This window comes from Pseudopodoces humilis, chromosome 3 (assembly GCF_049639895.1).
Source record: "Pseudopodoces humilis isolate 2021_Gansu_Grassland_sample_001 chromosome 3, ASM4963989v1, whole genome shotgun sequence".
NCBI lineage: Eukaryota > Metazoa > Chordata > Aves > Passeriformes > Paridae > Pseudopodoces > Pseudopodoces humilis.
In genome coordinates this window covers 48,903,233-48,928,082 of record NC_142202.1, presented here as the reverse complement: position 1 = coordinate 48,928,082, position 24,850 = coordinate 48,903,233, and the positions used below count along the sequence as shown (strand labels likewise).

Genomic DNA, 24,850 nt, shown 5'->3' with positions numbered 1-24,850 from the left:
CAGTCAAAGAAATGCAGACTTAGAGCTGGACAAAACTGGTTTTAGGGGCAACAAAGAGAACAAAGAAAGAGTATGTAACATTCATAAAAGGCATCATGTACACCAAATTTGGCGTTTTCATGGAGCTGCAGACCGATGAAGAAAGATGCAAACGTGCTAGCAAACATAAAAATGATCCTCACTGGATTCTTGTGTGAGGAAGAAACCATCAGCATAAACATCTTATTCTTCCTGAAGGTAGTGACAACAGGCAATTGCACTGCCACCACATCTATGAAACCACCAACCTCAGGGTCAAGATGGGCCTAAGTAGAAAGGTGAGCATAAAAGCAGGACAAGAACTAGAAACAAGTGTGATTGTTACTCTTTTCTTTTCCTGTAGTAATTAAATTTGGACTAATAATAATTAAACCTATAAGTTTGCAATTATACTGACTGAATTCATGGCCTCACTTTTATGTCAGGTGTTCTTCCCCCTTCCTGATAAAGAAGACTTGAGTGCAAAGGCAACACTAGGGGAGGAGTTACAGACCAGAACTCTGCTGCTTTTGTCCTGCTTTTGTTTCTCATCAGACAAAATTTTTATCAATCTGGTTTTCGAAATAGGCCAAACATAATTTTTGCTATTAGTGTATTTTAGAAGCATTACATCTGTATGTAACTATTTTTAAGCACTTAACTTTGAGAAATGCTTATCTCCAGCCTGCAGTTGTAACAAAGTATTTCAAGCCTACTAACTACAGATGAAAGAATCTGAACATAGTCTTTCTGAGAGGCAAGTAAGAGAAAAAGCAGTTTGCCTGTTCTCCTTGAAGGAAGACTTTGACATGAGCTGAAAGAATTCAAACAGCATGTCAGCTTTAGAAAAACTTGGAAAAGAGACATTTTTACACATTCATAACTGAGTAATTTTAATTTATTTTTATTCTGTGGCACACTCAAGATTCATGTAATTATTTTTGCTTCTCATTCAAAGCTTTGTTTTCCCTTATAATTCAGACAAAATCAACATTGACAGAGCTGTCTAGCAGGAGCAGCAAAAGGAATCCACAGTCAGCATAGCAGTTTGCATGTCTGGGGGCACAAGGAAAGCCCAGAATGCAGTACTGATAAAACAAAAACAGGTTAAGTACAATTATTCAAGTATGACTTCCTTTAACCTCCCAGTACACAGAGATGGAGCATATTCTTTACTGCTGTACTGAAATTAGTAAAGAATATACTACTGAAATGAGTAAAGAATATACTACAGCCCTTTGGTCTTACCTTTAATGATATGGATACCAGCTAAGCCATTAAGAGCACACACCAGCTGTCGGTGAGCTTCTTCACACTCCGTTCGACATTTCTTTTGCAGAGATGCTAAGAGTTCCTCCATGGTCATGGTGCTGAAAAGGAAACCAAATGGCCTGAATTTGAAACGAAATCGCAGTACTAGAAAGGCAAGAGGGTCATGCTGAGCAGCACAGCAGATCATTACATGCATCCAACATACTGAAAATGGTTTTTTGAGATTTCTTTACTTAATAAAACACCTCTAGCTCTCAGATTTTCTTCCTGCGAGAACTTTAACCCTGACTTGAGGGTGTCCAGAGGTTGACATCTCCTGGAACACAAAGAAATAAGCAAGAAGAAAATTTGAACTTGGTAAAATAATCCTTCATGGGGCAAAATATTTTTCTCCTTCTGTTAGTGGTGAACTGGAAACAAGTAAAATAGACTTCATTTTGTCAAAAGCTGTTCAGATGAAAACAGCTATGACAGACTACACTTCTACCCTCTGCTACCAATCTTAACACAAAACACATGAAGTGTCAATGTAAAGAAGCAAATGTGTGAAATGAGAACAGAGAAGACTAGCAAAAACTATTCTAAAGTTCCTTTTCTACACTTATCATATCTGCAAATTATGAGAGGAATTTCACCAGAAAAGAATTAACATAAAAATACCAGAAACGGAGAGAAAAGAGAGGAACAGAAATAAGGAGGAAGCAACAAGGAAACTTGGAAGACACCTTGGAGTAAGGCCACAGGATAAAGAACCAGAGGACTGCTATGAAGAGACAGGAGAGTAAACAACAGCAGCAGCCTACAACAGCTGACCTGAGGCTACTTCTAATACCAATTGCTGCTGTTAGACCAGACACCATCCCCTCTACTGAAACCCTTCTCCTCAGCCTCATTCACTTCAGGAGAAGCATTTACTATTTGGTGTTCAGCACTGTGGAACAGAGTAAGAGGTGACATAATCAATCTTGCACAGACTGCACTCAAATTATGCTGGAAGGATACCCTTGCCTAGGCCTTTTTTTTACCTTCCTGGCAACACTGTTCCAGTTTCAGAAACTGATTCTTTGTTTTATAGTACACTGATACATCAGAGTCAGTTTTAAATCAGTATAATCTCTATTCATAATTACTGAATTCTGCAAACACAACGGTAAATACACATAACACTTGCATATGCTGATACTTCCATCAATGCTGCTTACCTTTTATTTTCAAAACCATCAGCAGTTCTAAAAAAAATTGTAACAGCAGAAGGATATACTTATAAAATATGAAATTTGCTACACAGCCTGAGACTACCAATTATGGCAAAGAGAAGGGGTTTTTACTCAGTTAAGCTAGCAGAACCTTAAAAATCTCTTTTGAAAGCTTTTTTTTTTTGAGTAGATCTCATTTATTGCCTTCACTACACAGGTGGGGAAAGAAGTCATCTGTTATAGAACAGAATATGCTCCAAACTCAGGTTTTTATTATTTATTCCAGGCCTGTGTTTCTTATCTATATGTTCCAGCATCAACTTTCTAACTTCAATAAAATCGATTTCTCTTATTGATCAAAGGTCCAAACAGAGAATTTCTTCATTATTCTCCTACATATAAGCAAATATATATAACCAAATCTTCTCTCCATTCTAGGAATGTCCACTGCTGCAATCGAGTTTGCTTCACAAAAAAAGGTATGTAAACAGTGCTGGGAGTTGATTTTTCTTTGTACATGTGATTTTAAGAAAGATTCAATTTTCACTGCTGATTTTTCTATCAGTTACTATGCAGCTGTCACTGTGCACTGTTCCACCAAGATCAACACAGTACAAAGCTGTTCCCACCATACTCTACACAGTTTACACATATTACATTTATACTACACTGGCTCATTTTAATGGAAATAATCTTGTATGATGGGTGGGAGTACTGATTTCTCCTATGTTTGAGTCCTTGCTTCCACATTAGCAGACTGCTACAGTAAGTGATACAGCACAGTGTCTATTGGTCTCTGCTGGAGGTGCAAAGTCAGCTTCAGCTGCTGAGGCACTGCAGGTGCAGAGCAAGGAATAGGACACAAAACTTCTTACAAGGACTGAAAGAGACTGAATAGAATGGATGGACTAGGAAACAGTAACAATAACATTGGCAGTGCTAAAAGTTGAAGTTCTTTCCTACCTGTAGCTTAAAAAAGAAACACAGACAGCACTCCAAGAGTCTGGAATGGAAACAGCCTGTTCTTTCATAACCTCCTACTAACTGACTGAAAAAATAACAGCTACATTTCACAATAGGGCTGGCAACATGCCTTTTTTCTGGTCTAACAAAAGCTGGGACCAAACTGGTACTTGCAGAGCACTTGTGGGGGAAGATGATCTTGAAAGCATGCAAATAAAAGAGCATTTGAACAGCTTTCAAATTTGGATCTACATTTACAAATTCTTCAACCTCACATTAACATTTTCTTTGAACTAAAGAATTATTCCATTCTGTTGATTCAGTCCTTTCATTGTTCCCATTCATAAACATGAGTTTTGTATGAGACAAAAGAAACAAAAAAGCAGTGGGCTTATTTCAAAACAGAAAAAGAATCTGGTTTGTTTCACACTCAATCTATTACCTGCAACACCCTAGTCATAGTAAGGTTAGAATGCTACTGGGGAATCAAATGCCTTCAGTACTACGTTCTTCGACACAAGAATTACACTAATGACCCCACTGTGGCCTGTTCAGCCTCTGAGGTCAGATTACCTTGGTGTGCCATAGTCACAAATTTAACTAAAGAAACTTAAATTAGGCTTATTTGAGGACTGTACAAGAACTTGCACTGCTGGAGACATACAGTTTTGCTTTGGATAAAGTAGGCCATTTGACAAATTACAGAAATTCACCTTTTCTGTAGTGGCAAGAACTCTCCCCGAACAGCTTGTGGGTGACAGCAGGCCTGCCTCAGCCGTAGCAGAGGGTATAGAATAGAAGTCACAGTCCTTCTATCTAGGCTGCTAAGCTTAAGAGTCCAGTCTGAAATCTTCCTGAGTTTTGCCAATGCATCCTGGCAGCACACCTCGTGCTGGCGATGATAGAAGTGTCTCTCCACAGGAGAGAAGTGAAGCCAGTGTATATTTTCTGTCTGAGGGGGGATTTGAATCTGAAATTAAAAAAAGAAAGTAAGTAATTTGCAAATAAAACTATCGATATATCATGTTCAGGAATTCTAAAACTCAGAACTTTTATTTACTTGGTCAATCACATCCTTTTTTGCTGATCTCCACATTATCTTCGCAATTAGACTGTAGAGAGGCCGGGGATTTTTCCTACAGTAAGGTCGATACAGTAGTTGGTCCCACCAATGTTTGACCCAGTAAGGATCAACTCCAAGAAAAAGGACTAATCCATATAAATCTGTCAAGAAAAGAAAGCATTTGTGTTTTAACAGTTTGCAATATATTTAAAAAAAAAATAATTAACTGTCATACAAAGGCTATCAGGCACAAACCATCTCCTTTATCCTTTGCACTTGTTTTCCAGTCACTCCCTCAGCAAAATATTTGAGGCAGGAGATTGGGTGGTGGAAGATGGGGGTTCTCTCCTTTAGCTTGTTTTTTTATTTCCACACAACTTGAGAGACTATAGCTATTTATGAGACTCCTAATTTCAAGTTTAGCAAAGACGAGAGCAAATAATTTAAACCAATTCAGAGCAGAAGCAAGAGACAGAAATCACATTATTGCATATGGTTAACTGGGTTTGCCAGGTTTTTCTAAACCAGTATTGCTCAGCATCATTACTTCAGAGCCTGCTGTGCACCAACTGCTGCCCACAATCCTAGAAGGGGCTGCAATTCAGAAGAATTTTCACTTCTCTACTAAAGCAGAAGAAATTAACAGAAGACACTTCAATTGTTTTCTTGCTAATTGAGAGAATACATCTTGCTAATTCTGCCTAATTGAGAAACCTGTCACTTTTTGGAATGAAATTTAAGGACATACTGACTTTAAACTTCTGTCTAAATCTTAATGGAAAAATACAGAAGCACACATTTAAATGCTGCACGTGGATACTGCAGAAACAGAGATATGTGATGATAGCTTAAAGTTCTTGAAAGTCTGATGGCTACATCTCTTATTCTGTTAGCTTTATCATAATTCAGTATTCAGCTGAAAGCATTGAGACATTCACCAAATACATCACAGACCAGAGGAAGAAAAATCCTGAGAATCATTACAATTGAAGAAGCAATTTTTTACCCAGAGGTCCTATCCCACTGCATTACAGCAGCAGTGGCACAGATTGAAATGAGTCTGCAGTTTTCATCCCTGACGTCATGGGGGCTGCCTTAGTATAGCCTGAGAGTTTGTCAACAACAACTGTGTGACATTTCAGATATATATTAAATCAACATTCACACACAGAGCCTTGAAGGAGTTCATCACGACACTAAAATCAATCATTTCTTTCTACAGCTTTGCTTTATTAATGATGTATTCTCAAAACTATTACATGTATTTATAAATTTATTTGACAATTCCATAATGAACTAATCTAAAATATTGATTTTTACAACATAGCGTCCAAACAACAATCCATAAATGCTTACATTGATTTATCCACTTCCAAATGCATTGCCCCAATGTGTACCAGATATTCCAAAATCCAGCAGAGAACACAGGGAGACAAAGCTCCCTTTTTCTTATTCTGTCTCTTATTAGTCAGCTCCCTTTTTTAAATTCTGTCTCTGAAGCCTGTCTACAGAAACTGAGCACCACACACACACACAAAAAGACAAGATAAATGTCACCTGCTAACATACAGCTACTCCACACATCTCAATTCACTAAGTCCTTACATAAGGACTAGAGACAGTTTCATAAGCTTTAGCACAATTTTTAGAATTGATATCCATGGCAGTGGATGCCTACGGTAGTTCATACAGAGCTATGCAAAAAGCAAATACAGCTTTGCTTAATGTCTACCTGCAATAGAGAAGGGTTAATATTTATCCACTCCCCTAAGTGAAAACTGAAGAATAGACTTGAGACAGCTATTAGACATACAGCTTCTCTGCTCCCCAAAGTATTTGTCTAACTCAGGGAGACAAAAAAATTTCAGCTCTTTGATTTTTATATTGATACATGTATAGACAGCTTTATTATCGTGCTTAAAGTTTATGGCTTACAGAGTCAGAGTACCTAATGAATTCAGAACAAAACTAGCAGACATTTTAAATGCTTCAAAGCCCTACCTAATCATCAGAATAAGGAAGTCCCACAGATTACACTGCTACATAAAATCTCACCTTCTAATCCTCGCTGCACAGGAGTGCCACTAACACACCAGCGATTGATTCCACTCAAACGGAGTGCCATTTCAGCAGCCTAATGAAAGGATATAAAGCCAATGGTAGAAAAGGAAAAACAGAGTGGAACAGTCTGACAACATGTGGATCTTACTTTTTGAGAAGTCTGAACATCTTTTCAGAATGTACCCTTAGACCTAGGAGCAGCATTGGTGCAATATATTATAAGAACATATAAAATTTTTGATCTTTTTAGAAGGTAACTGAAAGCTGATAAAAGCCATGTCCTCTTTCAAGTAATCAAGTGCAATTAAGGGTTCACAGAGAGCAAACAAATAGCAAAATAAACTGTAATTTAAAAAAAAAATGAACATTAAAGCCTGAAAGGCATTATATAAGTAGTATTTTTGTCTTCCTGTCTTGGGCATGAGGACTGGACAAACACTAATTAAAATATTCCCCCCGCAGACTATATCCCTTGAGTTTGCAGACAGACTGCCAACTATTTTAGCTTCTAGACCCAAAGGACATATCTATGCCTCTGAACAAGCTAGTGTCTTGTTTGAAACTATCAAACACCATATACAGTGTGATAACCTAGTTCTTTAAACTGGCAGTATAGATTATGTTAAGTATTTTTTGAGCTAGATATACTTCACAGTCTTCCAAAATTCCAACAGGAGAACCATATAATAATAAGTATCTCCAACAGAAAATTCACTTCTAAAGAACAAGGGACAAGAACAAACTACATGAGTGTACTCTGAACATTAAGACGGGGAGAGGAAGATCACTCTATTATTTATTATAAACTTGTCCAAACATTTTCAAGTTAAATGAATGCATGACCAGGAATGCCATACCTTTGCAGTAGTGCATTCAACCATTTGTGCCTCATCGAGGCAGATCCTCCACCACTCCACCGCCACCAAGGGGCTGGGGATGGCCATGTAGCGCTTCTGGTTCCTGAAGCGGCGCCCATCCTCGCTGTTACTGTGGGGAATGTCTACGTAGTTCAGTTCGGTACGCAGGACATCGTATGTGGTGATAACCACCTCCTGCTCTGCCAGCATGTGAGGCTGCAGAAAGCCATGCTTCTTCACACCTTGATACACCTACAGAGATTTACAGTCAACAGCACAACAGCAAAGAAGGGAGGTAAGGGACACTTTGATCAAAATGCCAAAATAGCAGAACAGTTTAATATGAGCAAGCTTTTAACAATGTTGCTCATATAAACTGTTCATAAAATACTTATTAATATCACAGTATGGTGGGAAATTCATCTAAGTAACCTAATAATAAATACAATAGAGCCATGGATGCAAAATTTGTATGTATAACGTTTTATGACTTTGCAAAACATGTATTTCCTCCTTTAAAAGACACAGGACTTCATTATTTTCTACAACAGTTATTTGTTGTAACAGTTGTTTGAAGACTAAGTATTCTGTAATGTTGTACAGAAAAAGTCACTTTTACATTTTCAGTCTTCTCCTCTCCTTTACTGTAGATGCATTACCTTTCTCCTGAAAACTTTACTCACTAAAATTTAATGGATTATTAGGCAAAGACAGAAATATGCACTGAAATATATAAAAAACCAGAAAGAACACCGTGAGTAAAGTTTTACCTACAGAGATTTAGGAGATGAAAAGAAAATACCCTAGCTAAAAAGTAATCCCTGTGCACTAACAGAAAACTTTCATATTGACATTTGTTCTATTATCAGAAATACTTTTCTTATCTCCCTCAAATGTTAAGCCAAATCCCTTTAGAAACATACAGAAGTTAAAATTAACCGCTCTTTACCCCTTGATGATCAGCACATTATTTCACTGTTAATTTCACTCTTAACCCTACTTTTTCACCCAGTAACAATGTGCCTCTACATTTGTACATATGGCAACAGTGTTTCTGTCAACTGAAAGAAACACCTGCAGATAATTTTTTTCTGTTCAGCCCCAGCGTGGGACAACAGAGCAACCCAGGTCATTGCACATGAAACAAAAGAGAGAAAGGGAGCTTGGAAGGGGAAGAAAAAAGAAACAAAATAACTAAAAAGACCATGCTTTCTGAAACAGCCAAGAAAGAATAAACAGCTGCCAAAGTCCAAGGATTTCTTCAATTATTTATGAATAGATTTTCTGGAGATTTATAACTTGGCCAAGTTTTGGTTGTTTTCAGAGCATCACGAAAAGACAGTCTGCCACAAAGCAAGACCTGTGATAAATTTTAATTTTTTGTTCTATTACATAAAGCCATTAGAATTTCCCATGGGTTGTAAGCAGTTGAAGAGTAAAAAACACACATCACATGCAATACAAAAGCTGTTAACATGGGAAACTGATTCTTCGAAACATCTCCACTACTTTCATTTAACCTTAACAGAAAATAAAAACCCAAATTTTCATTTTGAAGCAACACTGAACACAAGTCTCACAGATGGCAGTTAAAAGAAAATGAAAACAATCTTGTAGAATGGAAGATATCATGCAGTTTAAAGTACTGACATTCAGTATCTAAACTATTTTATTATTACCATGTAAATCTATTTCCAATAATTTTTATCAAAGCTGGTATTAAACTCGGACTGGGGCCTAGGAAAACCTTGCAAATTTTACACATTTGTTAGTTCCTGCATTAACTCTACTTGAACTGCTCACACAAATAGTTCTAGAGGCCTAGAATTCATTTATACATTGGTAACTATGAGTAATAGCCAAAGGTACCAGATATATCCCTGAATATCAAGTTATATCAATTTGCTACTACTTTGTTCAAAATACAAGTGACTGACAATTTTCAAAGCTCTTGATCATTGCAAAGGTTCTTGACTGCTAAAAATATGAAGGACAAAACTTGGCTGCATTGGTAATAAAAGACTCTTGAATACTGTGATAATTGTATCTTAAAAAAATCTGTATAGCCACTTTTAGTCTATGTATAATTAGGTTTATTCTAGCAACAGCGTTATTAGAAATCAAGTAAAGGACAATACATGGTCTCCAAATAAGAAAAATACTGATAAGTTTGGCAGATGTTATAGAAACAATGCCCAAGTTGTAACAGTATTGTTTGCAGTAAATACCAATGCCCAAGACTCCTTTTATAAAGCTTTAGAACCAGAAATGCAAAACTATAGGCTTTATCTACAGAAACATTTTTTATTGAGAACAAAAGGAGCAACAGTCAGAGAACTGCTGAAGTGCAAGTGTACAGTGAGACAACACTCAAAACACTCATAGGCCTTTTTAAGTTCCTTGATAGTCTGTCAAACAGCCTTCCCTCTCAGAAATCACGTGTTGCTGCGACTGGTCAAAAATTTGCTTTCAGTTGCTATACAATCTAGACTACTGATTTATCTCCCAGTGACCAACTAAAACAGGAATAAAAATGAAGAACTAATTGCAGACTGTCTTTCCGGGACACCAATGCACCACATAATGCCAAATCATCAGTCTAGGAGCAAGAAATGTAGAACTCTGACACACAGGACAAAGACCTATGAACTTCAAGTGATGCAGAACAGTGAGGCAGGAAGCCCTGAGCCTAGATAAAATAACACTCCAGAGAATTAAGCTATATAATCTTACCAGAACTCGAAGAGATGATGATCTTACATGTCTGTTGATCTCATCTACCCACTGGTGACAAATAGAACTTGGAGAAATGATAAGAGTTGCTCCTGTGGGAACTGGTTTCATTGCCACAAGGCAATGGGGACAATAGAAGGGTCTGCTCTTCAGGTTCTCCTCTTTGTAGTTTACACATTCTGCATGTTGCCACAGGTAACATTTCAGGCACTGCACACGAGCCTTGTAGTCAGCCAATCCAAGCTCACCACAGATGCATTCAAAACGATATTCAGAGGTATTAAATGGAAACACAGAACTGGTATGTTGTACGCTACTGCCAGCACATTCTTGGGAAAGTGAGGACTGGGCCTTTGGGATTTCCTGCTGGACAACAGCTGCAGTTTTAGAAACATCAACATCAGAATGACTGCTCACGTCACTGGAGACAAGGAGGCTGCCATCAAAATCAGGAGACTTTGAGACCACAGTTTCTTGTTTAACATTTTTGTCTTCTACAGAGTTCTCATGATCTGCTTCAGATTTCCTGTTATTTTTACTGGTTGCACAATAGTCATGTTCTTCCATGGTGATATTCTCATGTGAAGCAGTTTTAAATACATTTTCAGATGTTACGTCACTGTTTCTTGATTCTTTGGTTTGAGTTTTAGCATCAATCAATTGCTTCTTCTGAGTGTTTTCTGAAGTCCTTGCTACCTACAAAGTAAAATTGACCAAGAATGTGAGACTTTACATTCAGACTTGCCCAGTGACATTTAACATCTACCAGTGCTTCTTCATATCTTCATTAATGGATACAGCAAATTTGCAGATGACACGAAGCTGAGCTGCCATGTGTGAAGGATGGGATGCCATCCAGAGGGACCTGGATAAACTTCAGAAGTGGGCCCAAGGGAATATCATGCAGTTCAACCAACCAAGTGCAAGGTGCTGCACAAGGGTTGGATGAACAGACTGAGAGCAGCCCTGCTGAGAAGGACTCTGAGTCCTCTGAGTGATAGGTGAGAGGCTGGACACAATCCAGCAATGTGCACTTGCAGCCCAGAAAGACAATCTTGTCCTGGGAAGTATCCAAAGCAGCGTGGGCAGGAGGGCCATGGAGGGGATCCTGCCTATCTATTCACTCTTGTGATAGCCCACCTGGAGTGCTGCAATCCAGCTCTGGAACCCCCAACATAAGGAGGACGTGGACATGTCCAGAGGAGGGTCACAAAGATGATCAGAGGGTTGGATCACCTCTCCCATGAGGAAAGGCTAAGAGAGTTGGAATTATTCAGCCTGGAGAAGAGAAGGCTTCAGACTAAATTATGGCCTTCCAGTACCTGAGGGAAGGCTACAAGAAGCTGTAAAGGGACTATTTACAAGAGCACGCAGTGACAAGACAAGGGGGAATAGTTTTTAATGAAAGAAAGTAGGTTTAGATAAGATGCTAGGAAGAAATTCTTCACTGTGAGGTGGTGAGACACTGGAACAGGTTGTCCAGCGACAATCATGCCCCAACCCCAGAAGCGTTCAAGACCAGGTTGGATGGGGTTTTGAGCAAATTGGTCTACTGGAAGGTGTCCCCATGGCAGTGGGATTTGGAATTAGATGAGTTTTAAAGTCCCTTCCAACCCAAGCATCTTTCTTGTAACCTTTTTTTTTAATGAACATATAAACACATCAGTACATAGATATTAAGGGTTTCTATCAATTTCCAATTTGAGGATTTGGTTAATGTTTATCAGTTTTTAAAAAAACAACTTCACAGTAAGAACAATACAACTCCCAGCAACACTATTTCAAAAGACTTATCACAAGACTTACGATGTAGTTGATATTGCAGCCCCAAATTTTATCTACTTATGATTTCTGCTTCTTTATTTATAAGTGTCAAAGAAATTGCTGCAGTTTTCTTCATTTTTACCACAAAATCAGTGTCACTGAACTAGTGCTCACAAGCTGAGAGTAGCACGCAATCGGCAGAAAAAAGAGCAACATTTGCAACATTCATTGAAGTAGCTACAGCAGCATGTTTTACCTGTTCTTTGGTTCTTTCTCGCTTCTTCTGTTCCTTGTAATTCTTTCCCAGCTTGAAAGATCCAGCCAGACCATGTCCTTTAACTTGTTCTATCACCTGCTCTGCAATTAGCTTTTCTAGAGTTCTTTTGAGAAGCCGTCTATTTCTCTGTGTGTCGTACCTATATATGGAACTGATGTACTTAAATATTGCAATAATAGATGCTCCTTTCTTCACATTCATTTCCTTTACAGCTGCTAATATCATTACTCGTAAGCCTGTATGAAGAATCAAAGCAAAACAACTTACAGCTTTAGATAAAATGAAGTTACCTCACAGAATGTGTATGAAGGGAACTCTAAACATAGTGTTCATCAAAAAAATGCAGACAGGCAGCAGTTTTGACAAACTTTTACTTGATGCAGCTCTACAGATTGCTGTTTTGCAGTGATTCTAAAACAATATTGGATAGCAATGGAAATAAATCACTCAATTTCCTTACTGACCCATAAAAAAGACAACTTATTTCATTTAATGAAATAAATTTATTCATGAACTCTTTACAAAGACCACTAGTTATGTGGAACTCTGTATCACAGAGTTCTGAGTTAGCAACTTTACTTTTAACTGTGGATCACTTGTTTGTAACATATAATCGTACATGAAAGTGCTCAGCAAAAGAATAATTTCATTCTGAAGAAGTCAAGAGTAGCCTTGAACTCATAGTCAGTGGCTCTATGTCTTATATATGTCTTATATATGTCTTATATGGCTATAAGACAATGCTAAAAGCAAAATGTATTTTACAAGTCATCAGAAATACTTACTGGGATATTGTATTTTTTCCTTTAATTTAGGCTCCATTTCCTTTGTTTTTTTCTTTTTATTTCCCTCTAAAGGTTGAGGTGGAACAAAGAAGTTCACAAGCTTACCCTAATGCAGACAACATTAAATAGTTATTAGCTCATGTCTCTTCACAGTCACTCTGACCTTCATTAATCTCCTCACATTTGAAAGATGGCATGAGCTGCTACAAATGTATGTTCTGATCTCACTAATTTGCTCAGATAGCTCATTTTTAATTACAGAGTGGCACATCATTCAGTTCAGTTTCTTGGCAAACAGTGTTCAGCACCCTAACTGATACACAAAGAGCAGCTCTGAAAGCCTCTTGGGTCCTCCACTGCTTTAGCATTAAGTTGCAAGAATCTACAGCTGATCTAGGTTCCCGATGAGGGAGGAAAATATATATTTAATATATAGCTGGAAACACAAAAGGAAGTAAGCAATATAGAGGAAGAGCTCTAGTCAGCTGTATAAAAAGTAAGTTTCTCCTTTTAGGGATTGTCACCCACAATTTTACTCTATTATTAGAGTAATATATTACCTAATATGTCTGTCCCAACTACTTACATCATGAAAGAGTTTCAATAACTCCAGCCTTCCAAAATCTTTGGTCTCTAGCTATTGTTGTTAGTCAGTGTCCAGGCACTTTAGTGCTTATACTCCTTGCTTTGCACTACTTGGTGTTGACCCTCTTATATACTTAATCATCTTGTTCCCTCTAAGAATTGAGTCCCTTTAACCAACAAAAATTACAAGCAGGCAGACAACTATGGTAAATGTACAATGCAACTGGCTTCCATGATTTTCAAGGGATGGAGTATCAACATATTAAACTAAATTATGTGTTTATACACGCCTGAAGCCTGTCCAAACTATATCAACAGCACAATTGCCTGATAAAACCATTGAACAATGGCAAACGATCAACAGTTTCTCCTGCAAACTACTCCACCATTTATGCTGCCAAGTATCATGTCCTACTAAGTAACAGAACTTTAAATATGGACTGCTATAAACCAGAAAGCAATAAACTCACGAGAAGTGCACTTGCATTCATTCTGAAAAGCATTTTCTTCATAATAACTCTCAACCTGGTTTCCTTACCTCAGGTAATGTCAGATCATCTTGTTTAATGTCTGGTCCGGTATGATTCAGAATAAGAGCCAACACCTCTACTGTTTTGCCAAGACCCATCTCATCTGCCAAAATACCTCCAGGCCACTGGGGTCCAGCAGTTGGATACTCACGGATAATACTAAAATTCAAGTACATTCCCAGTGAAAGTCAGTAACTACAGAATGCTGTGACAGAGAAGTGTGAGTTCAGGGACACGCAGCATAGCTTCAGCAAGGCAAAGTTTGTAAGGTGAGCCATTATCTTTTATTAATTAAGCTGAGATTAACAAAAAATAGCAAGCTTTTTGGGTGTGTGAACCTGACCAAGACAAATACGTATGCCAGAACTCTTAGATTTTTTCACCTCCTAATAGGCCTTGCCCTACTAACCTTAGCATATGATAACATTATTCTCAAAATATTTGAAATATTTTTATATTTACATGTGGAAAAGATCTGAAAGTTACATAGGGAAAAATAAAAAGCAAACTAGAAATCAAAAGGTTCTATTCTGACCAAGTTAATTAGAAAAAAGAAACTGATTTAGTAATGCAATACCTAGCATTAATAAAAAGCATTATACTGCTGCCTTCCTTTGGGCTTTAAAAACATTGGATCAGAAGATCAAAACCTCCAATACAGTAAGTTAAAAAAGTGTTAATATTAAACCACTATATTACTGACTTTTTTTTAAAGAAAAGCTTTAATAATTACATCTTCAACTTGAGATCTACATATTTATCTGTACATTACATACTCCAGTTTGTGCTTTATTTTAAATTAAAGATATCACTGTTCTAATTCTTTAGTTTCTAATTGAAAAACAAGTTATGGAATATCTTATATCGTGCAGGACAAAGCTACCAATATGGTTTTCACAAAGCACAACCCCGAGGTGTCCTCAGAAAGAGTAACTATAAAAACGTACCAGCCGGTAAATGGATTATAGTAGATTTTTACTCCATCCAGAGTGATCACCTCCCGCCATAAGAAGTGCAGCGCGTTTTCTATGGAGAAAGTGTTCAAGTCACAATGATGAAGTTTCTCTATTAACAGCCCACTCCTTAGAATTATTCAGCCTTTTTGTGACAATAAGAGACAAAAAACAAGTCCACCTCCACAGAGCTTCATGACCAACACATCAACTACTGTTTAGCAAGACCTAGCTTATCATTTAGTGTACTACCCAAACAACAGCTTTTATGAAAATATTAATGAAATAATTCAAAAAAATCTAATCAAACAGCAAGGAAACATTACTGCTGACAATAAAAGTACACTTTCCTCAATTATGCAAGTTTTTCAGATCCATATACTTGCCACTACTTGGAGTACTTGCGTGGTTCTCTTGGTGAAGCATCCAGTTCACAGCCTCACTTTGGTATGGCCTCAGAATGGGAATTAATGCAGGATGCTGCACATCTTTTCTCAGTAATTGGATATCCTGCTGGTGGGTGTGCCTTACGAAGTCATAAAGCTCTTCAATATTTTGTCGCTCTAGTTCCATGTCAGATTCTTCCTCATCTTCCTCCAGCTCATCTGCATACACCAAATAATCAATCAACTTGAGACAACATTTCAGTAAATTCTGCAGCAACATATTTAATTTACACTTATGAAAACAAGCAAAGCAAAGTGTCATTTAAACATATGCTATGACTGCATCTGAGTCAGCTAGCAGCAGTAGCAAACAATGAGCAGTTTAATAACTGAAATAAAGAAAAACATTGAAACAATAACAACAGTAATAATAATAGTAATAGAAATGAAAAGGAAAAAAGAGAGATTAAAAGAACCCAAGAAACAAGTGATGTACAATACAATTGCTCATCTCTCACTGATCAATTCCCAGCCCATCCCCAAGTGGCAACTGATGGCTTCCAGCCAACTCCCACCAGTTTATAAACTGAGGATGCTGTTCTTTGGTGTGAAATATCCCTTTGCCTGTCCTGGCTATGCTCTCCCCCTTCTTGTGCACCTGCAGAGCAAGGATTGAAAAGTCCTTGACTTGGGGCAAGCACCACTCAGCAAGAAGCAATAAATCACTGCATTACAAATATTACTCTCACGGTGAACCCGAACACATGGCACTGATCAGCTACTAACAAGAAAACTAACTCTATCCCAGCTGGAACCAGGACACCTAAAAGCTAATATGCTATGATGATCACAGATGTATACATACATGATCAGCAAAGCTATTTCTTTAGAACTGAAGTACAGAATGACTAGAACTTTATGAAATTCATTTCATAAAGACCTTCCAATAAAAAATTCCAATTGCCACAGAATCACAAGTGTCTCATGCTTCTGATTTAAATATTAACAAATGACCTTATAGAAAGAAGAAAAGTAAACCTTCATTTAGTCATCTGGTTAGGAAATGGTAGCAGCAGGACAACATGTAATTCTCACCACTTGCATCACTGCAAAAATTCAGACAAGGCATACTTTCAAAATTAAAAACCCACCTCAAGAGAAGTAAGCACCTTTTGGGACAGAAGGCCTTCCGCTCTCTTCTACCCTCTAGGAAAGAAGGCCTTATGCTTATGTATTTTTCACATAATTTGGATATATGGCTATATGGATATATACAGAATTTAAACACCGTAGAACAAAAATTCATTAAAAATTCAAAGGCTGGCATTCTAGAAAACAGATATGAGAGAATGAAAGACTTGGAGGACAACTTTTAATGGTGTTTTAGGCCTAAAATTAAAACATCAGTATCAAAAAAATACAGACCAGTTCTAACCTTAGTTAGCATTGGAGATAGATTCACCCTGCAGAATTTTATATTAAAAAATACCCCCAAAAAACACACCAAAATTGGAAGCAGGTCAAGGCTATAATTTTCAGCATAAAGTGACCTTAAAGTATATTGAACATTCTAATAAAACAGCTAAAATGGCTGGCACACTTAAATCAAATTTAATTCTGATGCCTCGGGATAACAAGGAAGACATGTACCTGGCAAAAACCAGAAAGATTAATCTTAAAATAAGGTTCAGAAGCTGGTATTAGGACTCTCTTTCATGAAAAGCAAAAGCTTTCTTCCATTCAAATGGGTGGTGAAGGTGAAGAATGATTTCCAAAACAAAAGGAGGAAATTATATGCCTATATATGGCAGCCATCAGTGCCTTCCCTTAATCCTTTAAAATCAAAGGAACAATCCCAGTGCTTCACAAGGAAAATGAGAATACTGAAAGACATTAAGTTTCTACATATTCATGAAAACTATATATATTACTTGTAATGTAAAGAAGGCAACCAGAGTGCACATGCGGGGTTATTAATGATCCAGCCAAATACAAAGCACCAAGGAAGCACTTAGCTTTATATATTAAAGAAACCATTCAAAGGCATCCTCTAACACATACCACTCACTTTAGGGAAAGAACAGAAAATTAGAGTGTTTGCAAAGTGTAACTTTGATCCATGAATTTTATATATAATGACACCTATCATTATACTTGCTAAAATAACAGTATTCAAATCTCACAGTTTAAGCATAATAAATTGACTTCTATATAAACAAAGTCTATCCAGAATTTTACAGGAGACCAAAGACTACAATATAATTTAAAGCAATTTTTTTAATACAATTGGGGTTTTTTTGCACATAACTTTCTTGTTTTGTTCATTCAGAGGTTTCTTTTTTATGATTAAATGGTTCTACATACCACAGGGATTTTGAAAAGGATGCTAGGGAAGTTTATCCCTCTCTCAGTTACTTATTTAAGAGTGAATGCTTAATTATGTTTTCAACCATTTCAAAATGTAATTCAGTTACAGAAGTTGCATCTTAATCTTTTTTACATTTGAGAAACAGATGGCATTGTATTATATAAAAAATCAGTTTCTCTGATGCTTTTCAAGTACTCTATTTAATTCCTTCAATGACTGAACTACAGTTCTGCTACTGCACCTGCAGTAGGTTCTTTCCTTTTCCAGACTGCAGTATAACATCATCTGCATTAATGGAAACAGCCTAGATTAATGGAAAACTTGTTGCCTCACATATGGTAGTAAATAAACAAATACCAAAAACATCTTTGTGCAAAGAATTTATTCTTCTTAAAAAAACTGAAGGTAAATGGTATATGATCAAAAGGTAAGATAGCAGAGAACATCTGGCTGAACAGGCAGATTTGGCTGAGACTCAGGGAAAACAGAGTTTATGACCTTTTGAAGAAAGGGCTGGCAGTTCTGGAGGACTACAAGGATGCTGTGAGGTTACTGAATTCAATTTTCGGTCCCTCATTCTGAGAAAGACATGGAAGTGCTGGAGCATATCCAGAGCTGAGCAATGAAGCTGGTAATGGACCTGGAACACAACTCTTAATGAGGAGCACCTGAAGGTGTTGGGGATGTTTGGAGAAAAAGTAGATGAAGAGGAACCTTAGTCCTCTCTACAACTTCCAGAAAGGTCTTAGTGAGGTGGGGGTCGGTCTCTTCTCCCAAGTAACTGAACAAGAAGAAATGGCCTCAAGTTCCAACAGGGGAAGGTTAGATTGGGTAACAGGGAAAAATTGCTTCCCATAAATGGTTGTCATAGAAGCATAAGAACAGGCTGCCCAGGTAAGTGGTTGAGTCACCATTGCTGGAAATATTTAAAAGACGTGGCACTTAGGGACATGTCTGAGTGATTGACTTGGCAGTGCTGGGTTAAAACTTAAATGATTCAATGATTCCATATTAAATATTTTATCACTTTTTTTCAGTAGCTTAATGCATCTATGCTATGATTGCCATAACACAGATGAACTTCCTGACAGAAAGTCTCAAAACCATCTAGAAGGATATTAACAGAATTAACTGAGTACAGTGAGGGAAAATATATTAAAATTAAATGCAGCAGTAGAGAGGTTATATCCCTTATTTGTGTAAATCCTTGTGCACAACCCCAACAGCATGAGAATTTGCTCATAAGTGGGGGGAACAAGAAGCTTCATCTTGGAATGTTATTGTATAGATTTCACTCTAGATGGACATTGATAAGTGTTAAAATATATACTTAGGTGTAATTTTACAAAACCTAAACTAATTCTGTTTAAAAACGTGTGGAATTTAAACAGAGACTAAGTTGTTAGAAATGTTTAAGAGGAATGCATTCATCAGCACAGAATCAAGGCTATGTGATTTTATGCTACATCAGTAAATTCATGCTCAAAAACTGTTAAGAAATGAAACCAGTTTCACAGTGCATAATCACTTGGGGTCTTCCCTCACAAATGTTTTTCATTTCTGTGATATGCTTTTTCTGAATTCAGAGCAGAGCATAATGCACACTATGGACTTATACAGTGGTAAAGTGATCATGTTTTGTTCTCTAACACTTTCAGGATAATTCTTTACTTTTGATTTGGCTTCATTAACACTGAACATTAAGTTGATGCACTTACTGAGCTATATACCGACCTACTGAACCCACTTGCAACAGTTAGCAAAGAGGCCGTAACTTTTTTCTTCTGCATTGTTTTCTATTCATCTACTGAATTTCTACTGAAACTCCATTGCCTAGTCTGCTTGCAAGCTTTTAGTTGTTCTTCATCTCTGTTATGCTGAATAATACATTTAAACATTGTTGATACTATTTCACCAATCATTCTTTTTCTCAAAGCATTAGTAATATATTAAGCTGCACACGCCTTTGTAGGACTTGACTGGTGATTTACAATCATTTATTTCTGTTCTCTGCGTCAGCTATTTTACTTCGTCATTTACATGGCATTCATTGGCGTGAAATCAAGACTCTATTATTATTTTGCAGCACATAAAAATGTACATGCTGAAAACTGTTCAGAATCTTTTACCAGCTGGCAACATAGCTCCTTTACAAACCTGAGCTGCTTGCATGGCTTCTGGAAAGTAAAGGCATGACAACCAAAGTGCTCAGATCCACATTCTCGCCCCAGTGACTTTACGGGGCATGTCTTCCTTCCCTTTCAGAAAGTGCCTCTTCACCTGTAAGCTACACTAAACCATGCAGTCCATATAAACACATCCTTTAGTGTACTGAAGACAAATGCCCCAGTTTCCAGCAGAAAATTACTTTGGATCTTATAAGTCACCAGTCATCTTCCTCACAATCTCTTTCCCCAACTTTTCCACAGTGAGAAGATATGCAGAGAAGAAAACTCTGCCTTCTGCTATAGCATTACTTTTATTTCAGTACTCTATCATATGCCTTAGACATCTCAAGTCTATGAATTCTCTGGCAACTATTCTGCTTCTAATGCATTTATGATAATGTATTTCTCCTAACGGATTTAAACCCACTACTATTCATTTCTAGACCTTAAACTGTTTATTCTTCAGACCTCTTCCTGGATCTGATTTATTGTGCTTTGAAACCTAAACTGGCATATCTGTGTCAGTCAGACTTCAGCCTGTAGAAGGATGATTTCTTATGTGCAGTATCTTCTCCACTTACTGAGCTGTACTGGCCCATCCCTTGGTATATCTTAAGTATTTCCTCACAGTTGCACTTTTAGCTACTCTTTAGAAAAGTTGATTTTTTATACAACTCTGCCTTTTCTAATTAAATGCAGTCATATTTAGGGTGGGTGCTAGGCTTCTGTCACCTGCATACTCTGTATACACACTCTGTGTATTACAGTCACTGAAACAGTCTTCAGCCAAAATTTTGAATCAACTGTACACTCAGGAACGAGACAAAGGTTGATTGGGTTGTTTGTTTGGTTTTTCCACAAGTTTCCTAAGACATCACGACACAAAGCCATCATCCTTCATCCTATAAATCTTTATTACTAGTAAGTGTAATCTGGCAAACCTACCTTTAATTCTAAAAGGAGAGCAAGGCCCATGTTTCTCAATCTGCAATGGTATATTCTCAAAACTGTTATAAAGCATTTTATAGTATTTTACATTGTAACTGCTTTACAATATAAACCCAAAGGAATCTATTGCTGCAGCTGTGTGTTAGGCCCTAACCTGGGAACAAGTTTTCCAGATTTAATTACTGATTCTTTTACACTCTTCCTGTATAATTCAGACAAGATACTGTAGATCTGTTCTAACAACCCCCATGAACTGGTGAAAACTGTATTAACTCCAAAAAAAGGTAAGGACTCAAAACATCTCTATGCTTCAGTACCTGTAGAGAAGAATTATCACCTCTAATTTCAGCACAAATGAATTGGCATATGATTAAAGGCCAGATAATAGTATTGAGTGAATCACCTAATAACACTGCCTGGAAAATAAGAGTTGCTCTAGGTGGCAGGAATAACTACTATTTTCCTTTACATTTACAACTACTACACAAGACAAAACTACTTCTGTTCACCAACAATCAACTTTATTGCATTACCTGGAATTAAAAAACTGTAGAACTTTTCCATGAGCTTTTGAATCATCTGATTAGCTTTTTTGGGTCTTCCACCTCCATCACTGAGAAATTCTGGTTTACTCAGCCCAGCTTCAAGGAGGTAAATTCCGACCTGTGAAAAGGTTACACAGTTAACAATTTAATTAACTGCTAAATTGACAAGAATATTATAAAAGAATAGCATAAAAATAATAATAGTGGTTTGAAAATTAGCAGGTCCAGACAGATATAATAAATCTACTGAAAACACCATGTAGAGGAAATACATCTAAAAGCTTCTGTGATTCCTGCAGGTAATACACTGCTAATGGTGAAAAAATAAAAATGTATTTCTAGGGAAAAACACACTGAAAACATTACAAAAGCATATAGAAACTATACACTTTCACCACATTATAAATACAGTATACAGTATACACATTATAAATACAGCAGCTGCCAGACTGTTTTTCAGATGTTTTTATTTTAAAATAAAAACCCAAAAATAACCAAACCAAACAAAACTTTCAAAATGCAAAGCAAGTATAATGGATGTATACCTTTAAAGCCTGAGTCTCTCCAGGTCTTTGATAAAGTCCAATTATCTTCTTCTTTTGCAACCATCTCAAGCCTTCCAATATTTCACCACTTAAATTTGTTTCCACCAGAATACGTTGTTCATAAGCGCCCAGGTATTCTTTTGTTTCATTACTGTACTCTTCTTCACTCCTTTCATGAACACAGACCTGCAGCTCATCATCAGAGTCTCCTCTCATTAAAGTAAAGCTCCTGTCACGGAATTCGTCAGTTTGAATTTGCTCAGAAAGCAGACGAAGAGCAAATTCTCCCAACAAAGCCTTCCAGGACCTATCTGCACGGTATGGCAGGACTATAATATTTAGCTGTACAGACACAGGAGTCAAGATGGAATAAGAGTCTTCTTCATCATTAACTGTCAAAAACTTAACAGATTTTGAGCCACTGCCTTCTTTCTGTACAAGATCTTCATCAGTGCTATCATCATTTATAACAACGAAGGATGCAGAAGTGCTTGGAACTGGAATATGGTCCTCATTAGTTACTTCATCATCTAACGCCACCACCTCATTTCTCCGGTCTTCATGCATATTCCAGCAGAGCTTTTTCTTCTTCTCCTCATCCACTTTGGACGGAGGTGCACGTTTCCGACGACTACTCATTTTGCCGGTTTCTCAACACTACTTTCAATATCTGCAAGGTGATGCAAATTGGTCAACAACAGACATTACAAAATCAAATGCTCACACTAGAATTTCATTGTGCAAAACCCTGGAACACAAATATATGCACTATGCGCTCCAACTGTTCAGAAGTATTAGCTTTGGAGGGCCCCTCCTATTCCTGTGCCATCACACAAAGCTGGACATGAAGCATTGTCTCGTACTAGACCTTACAATTTTGCCAGACAGATACAGATGAAGATCAACAAGAGTGCTTCATTTCAAAGCTGTTACTGAGAGAATCTTGTGGGACAGATATAAACCAAGAAGCAGTGGAATCCTTCAAAGATGGGGGTGGAGGGAGACAGCAAAAAAAACCAAAACAAACCTCCGCAAACAAAAGTGCGGGAAGTAAAGGAGATTTGGGGGCGGGTGTGGGGTAAATACACATAGAATTCCTCTTCCCTTTCAAAGCCTACACAGAGCTGAAACTTAAAGCAAACTTGACACAGGGCTAGTCTGAAGCTGCCACTACATAGAACATGGTTTAGGGCCCAAGCTATCATCTTCTGTCCTTCAAAGGACAATGACCTTGCTACTAGTATGGAACAATTTTCCCAGGAAACTCTGCATCCTGGGCCCTGGATATACAAACTGCTTGCAGAAGAGCAGTTATTGTGCATTTCAAGTAGACCAGTCAGCAAACTAAATGCAAAATCTTACTGATACTGACTAACTGCAAACCTAAGTGAAGATGGACATTCAACTCCTTAACTGAACAGGCACAGAAGAGATATTGTGGATAAATGAAATACAAGAAAATAAAGTACAACTGCTAAATGGTATACATGAAGAAGCAAATTATAGAATATTAGACCCATCTGGGAAACTAGTAACTACATAGTCAAAACCATATGCTCAGAATTAAATACTCAAGCAAGTAGGAGCATTTCTTCAAGGAAAGATTTTTTACAAGAAGCCTGAACACAGCAATAGATCTGTGACCTCATATCACACTTTGTCAGTATAGATATTTGTGTCAACTCAGCTTGTGCATACAACTTTTAAAGGAATGTAGGAAGATAAAAATATTCCAAGCTACTAAATCCAGTACACCATATCCTAATGTTAAAGGGGCTTATGCTGAAACACAACAGAATTCCTGTTACTGAATAATTTTAGAAGGGTCTTGGAAAAAAACACAAAAAACAAACACTAATTGATAATCCACGAAGCCCGAAGGAAATACTGTGGAATATACAAATGTTACCGTGTTTGAAATTCAAACACAGAATCACAGAAGCAATTAGGTTGGAAAAGACCTCTGAGATCATCCAGTCCAACCTGTGACTGATCACCACCATGACAACTAGACCATGGCACTCAGTGCCACATCCAATCTTGCCTTAAACGTCTTCCAGGATGGTGACGCTACCACCTCCCTGGGTAGCCCATCCCGAAGTCTAATCGCCCTTCCTGTGAAGAAAAACTTCCAAAGGTTCAATCTAAACATTCCCTGGTGCAGCTTAAGGCCATTTCTTCGCATCCCGTCACAGATGTTCGGGAGAAGAGGCCGACCCCACCTGGCTACAGCCTCCTTCCAGGGAGTTGTAGAGAGCAATGGTCTCCCACAATTGCAGAACAAACTTAAGGGAAGGAAGAGCGAATTTTTCAAAACAACGCTCATGGCACACGGAGCGATGCTGACAGCACTGGAAGCGAACGCCGATGGTGATCACACACTGCACCCAACCCACGGCCACAAGGGTCCCTGCGGCATCCCGGCCTGCACGTGCACGCCCGCTTGGGCACGGCACTCTAAGGGACAAGCGGGAGGAACACGCTCTCTGTGAGCGGGGTCTGCCCGCAGCTCCAGCGGCCAGAGACGCCCGTGCCCACGCGGGGAAGCAGCAGCCGCACACAGGGCAGGGGAAGCGGCCGGGGCTGTCCGCAGGGGTGGCACCGCGGCTCCACCGCTGCTCCGAGCGCTCGCCGCCCCCAGCGCCAGGGCCGGGGCCTCCCGCACCGCGCTCCGCCGCACGGACGAGACAGCTCTCGTTGTCTCGAGCGAGGAAAGTGACTGGAAACTCGGGAAGGCGAGCCCAACAGCGGGGTGCGATACCCTCGGCAGCCGGCACTGTACCACCGCGACACCTGCCACCGGCGGGCTCTGCGCGGCTGCGGTGACCCACCG

General features: G+C 38.2%; 1 protein-coding gene across 4 annotated transcripts in view; it reads right to left on the bottom strand.

Moving 5' to 3' along the window:
• The window catches only part of SHPRH (SNF2 histone linker PHD RING helicase), a 49,829-nt gene that overhangs the window by 24,682 nt on the left and 297 nt on the right, over positions 1-24,850 (bottom strand). For 2 of the 4 annotated variants that reach the window (XM_005518491.3, XM_014263672.2), the window contains exons 2-14: positions 22,018-22,687; positions 21,461-21,590; positions 15,444-15,662; positions 15,052-15,130; positions 14,113-14,263; positions 12,990-13,095; positions 12,184-12,440; positions 10,164-10,859; positions 7,431-7,682; positions 6,568-6,646; positions 4,510-4,673; positions 4,163-4,419; positions 1,267-1,388 (exon numbers count right to left, since the gene is read on the bottom strand). In XM_005518491.3, the coding sequence (XP_005518548.2) occupies positions 1,267-1,388; positions 4,163-4,419; positions 4,510-4,673; positions 6,568-6,646; positions 7,431-7,682; positions 10,164-10,859; positions 12,184-12,440; positions 12,990-13,095; positions 14,113-14,263; positions 15,052-15,130; positions 15,444-15,662; positions 21,461-21,590; positions 22,018-22,656 (3,151 nt within the window). In that variant the 5' untranslated portion in view covers positions 22,657-22,687. Of the gene's footprint in view, positions 1-1,266; positions 1,389-4,162; positions 4,420-4,509; positions 4,674-6,567; positions 6,647-7,430; positions 7,683-10,163; positions 10,860-12,183; positions 12,441-12,989; positions 13,096-14,112; positions 14,264-15,051; positions 15,131-15,443; positions 15,663-21,460; positions 21,591-22,017; positions 22,688-23,926; positions 23,958-24,850 lie in introns of those variants that run through there. The other 2 variants (XM_088052983.1, XM_014263671.2) reach the window with 2 other exon arrangements.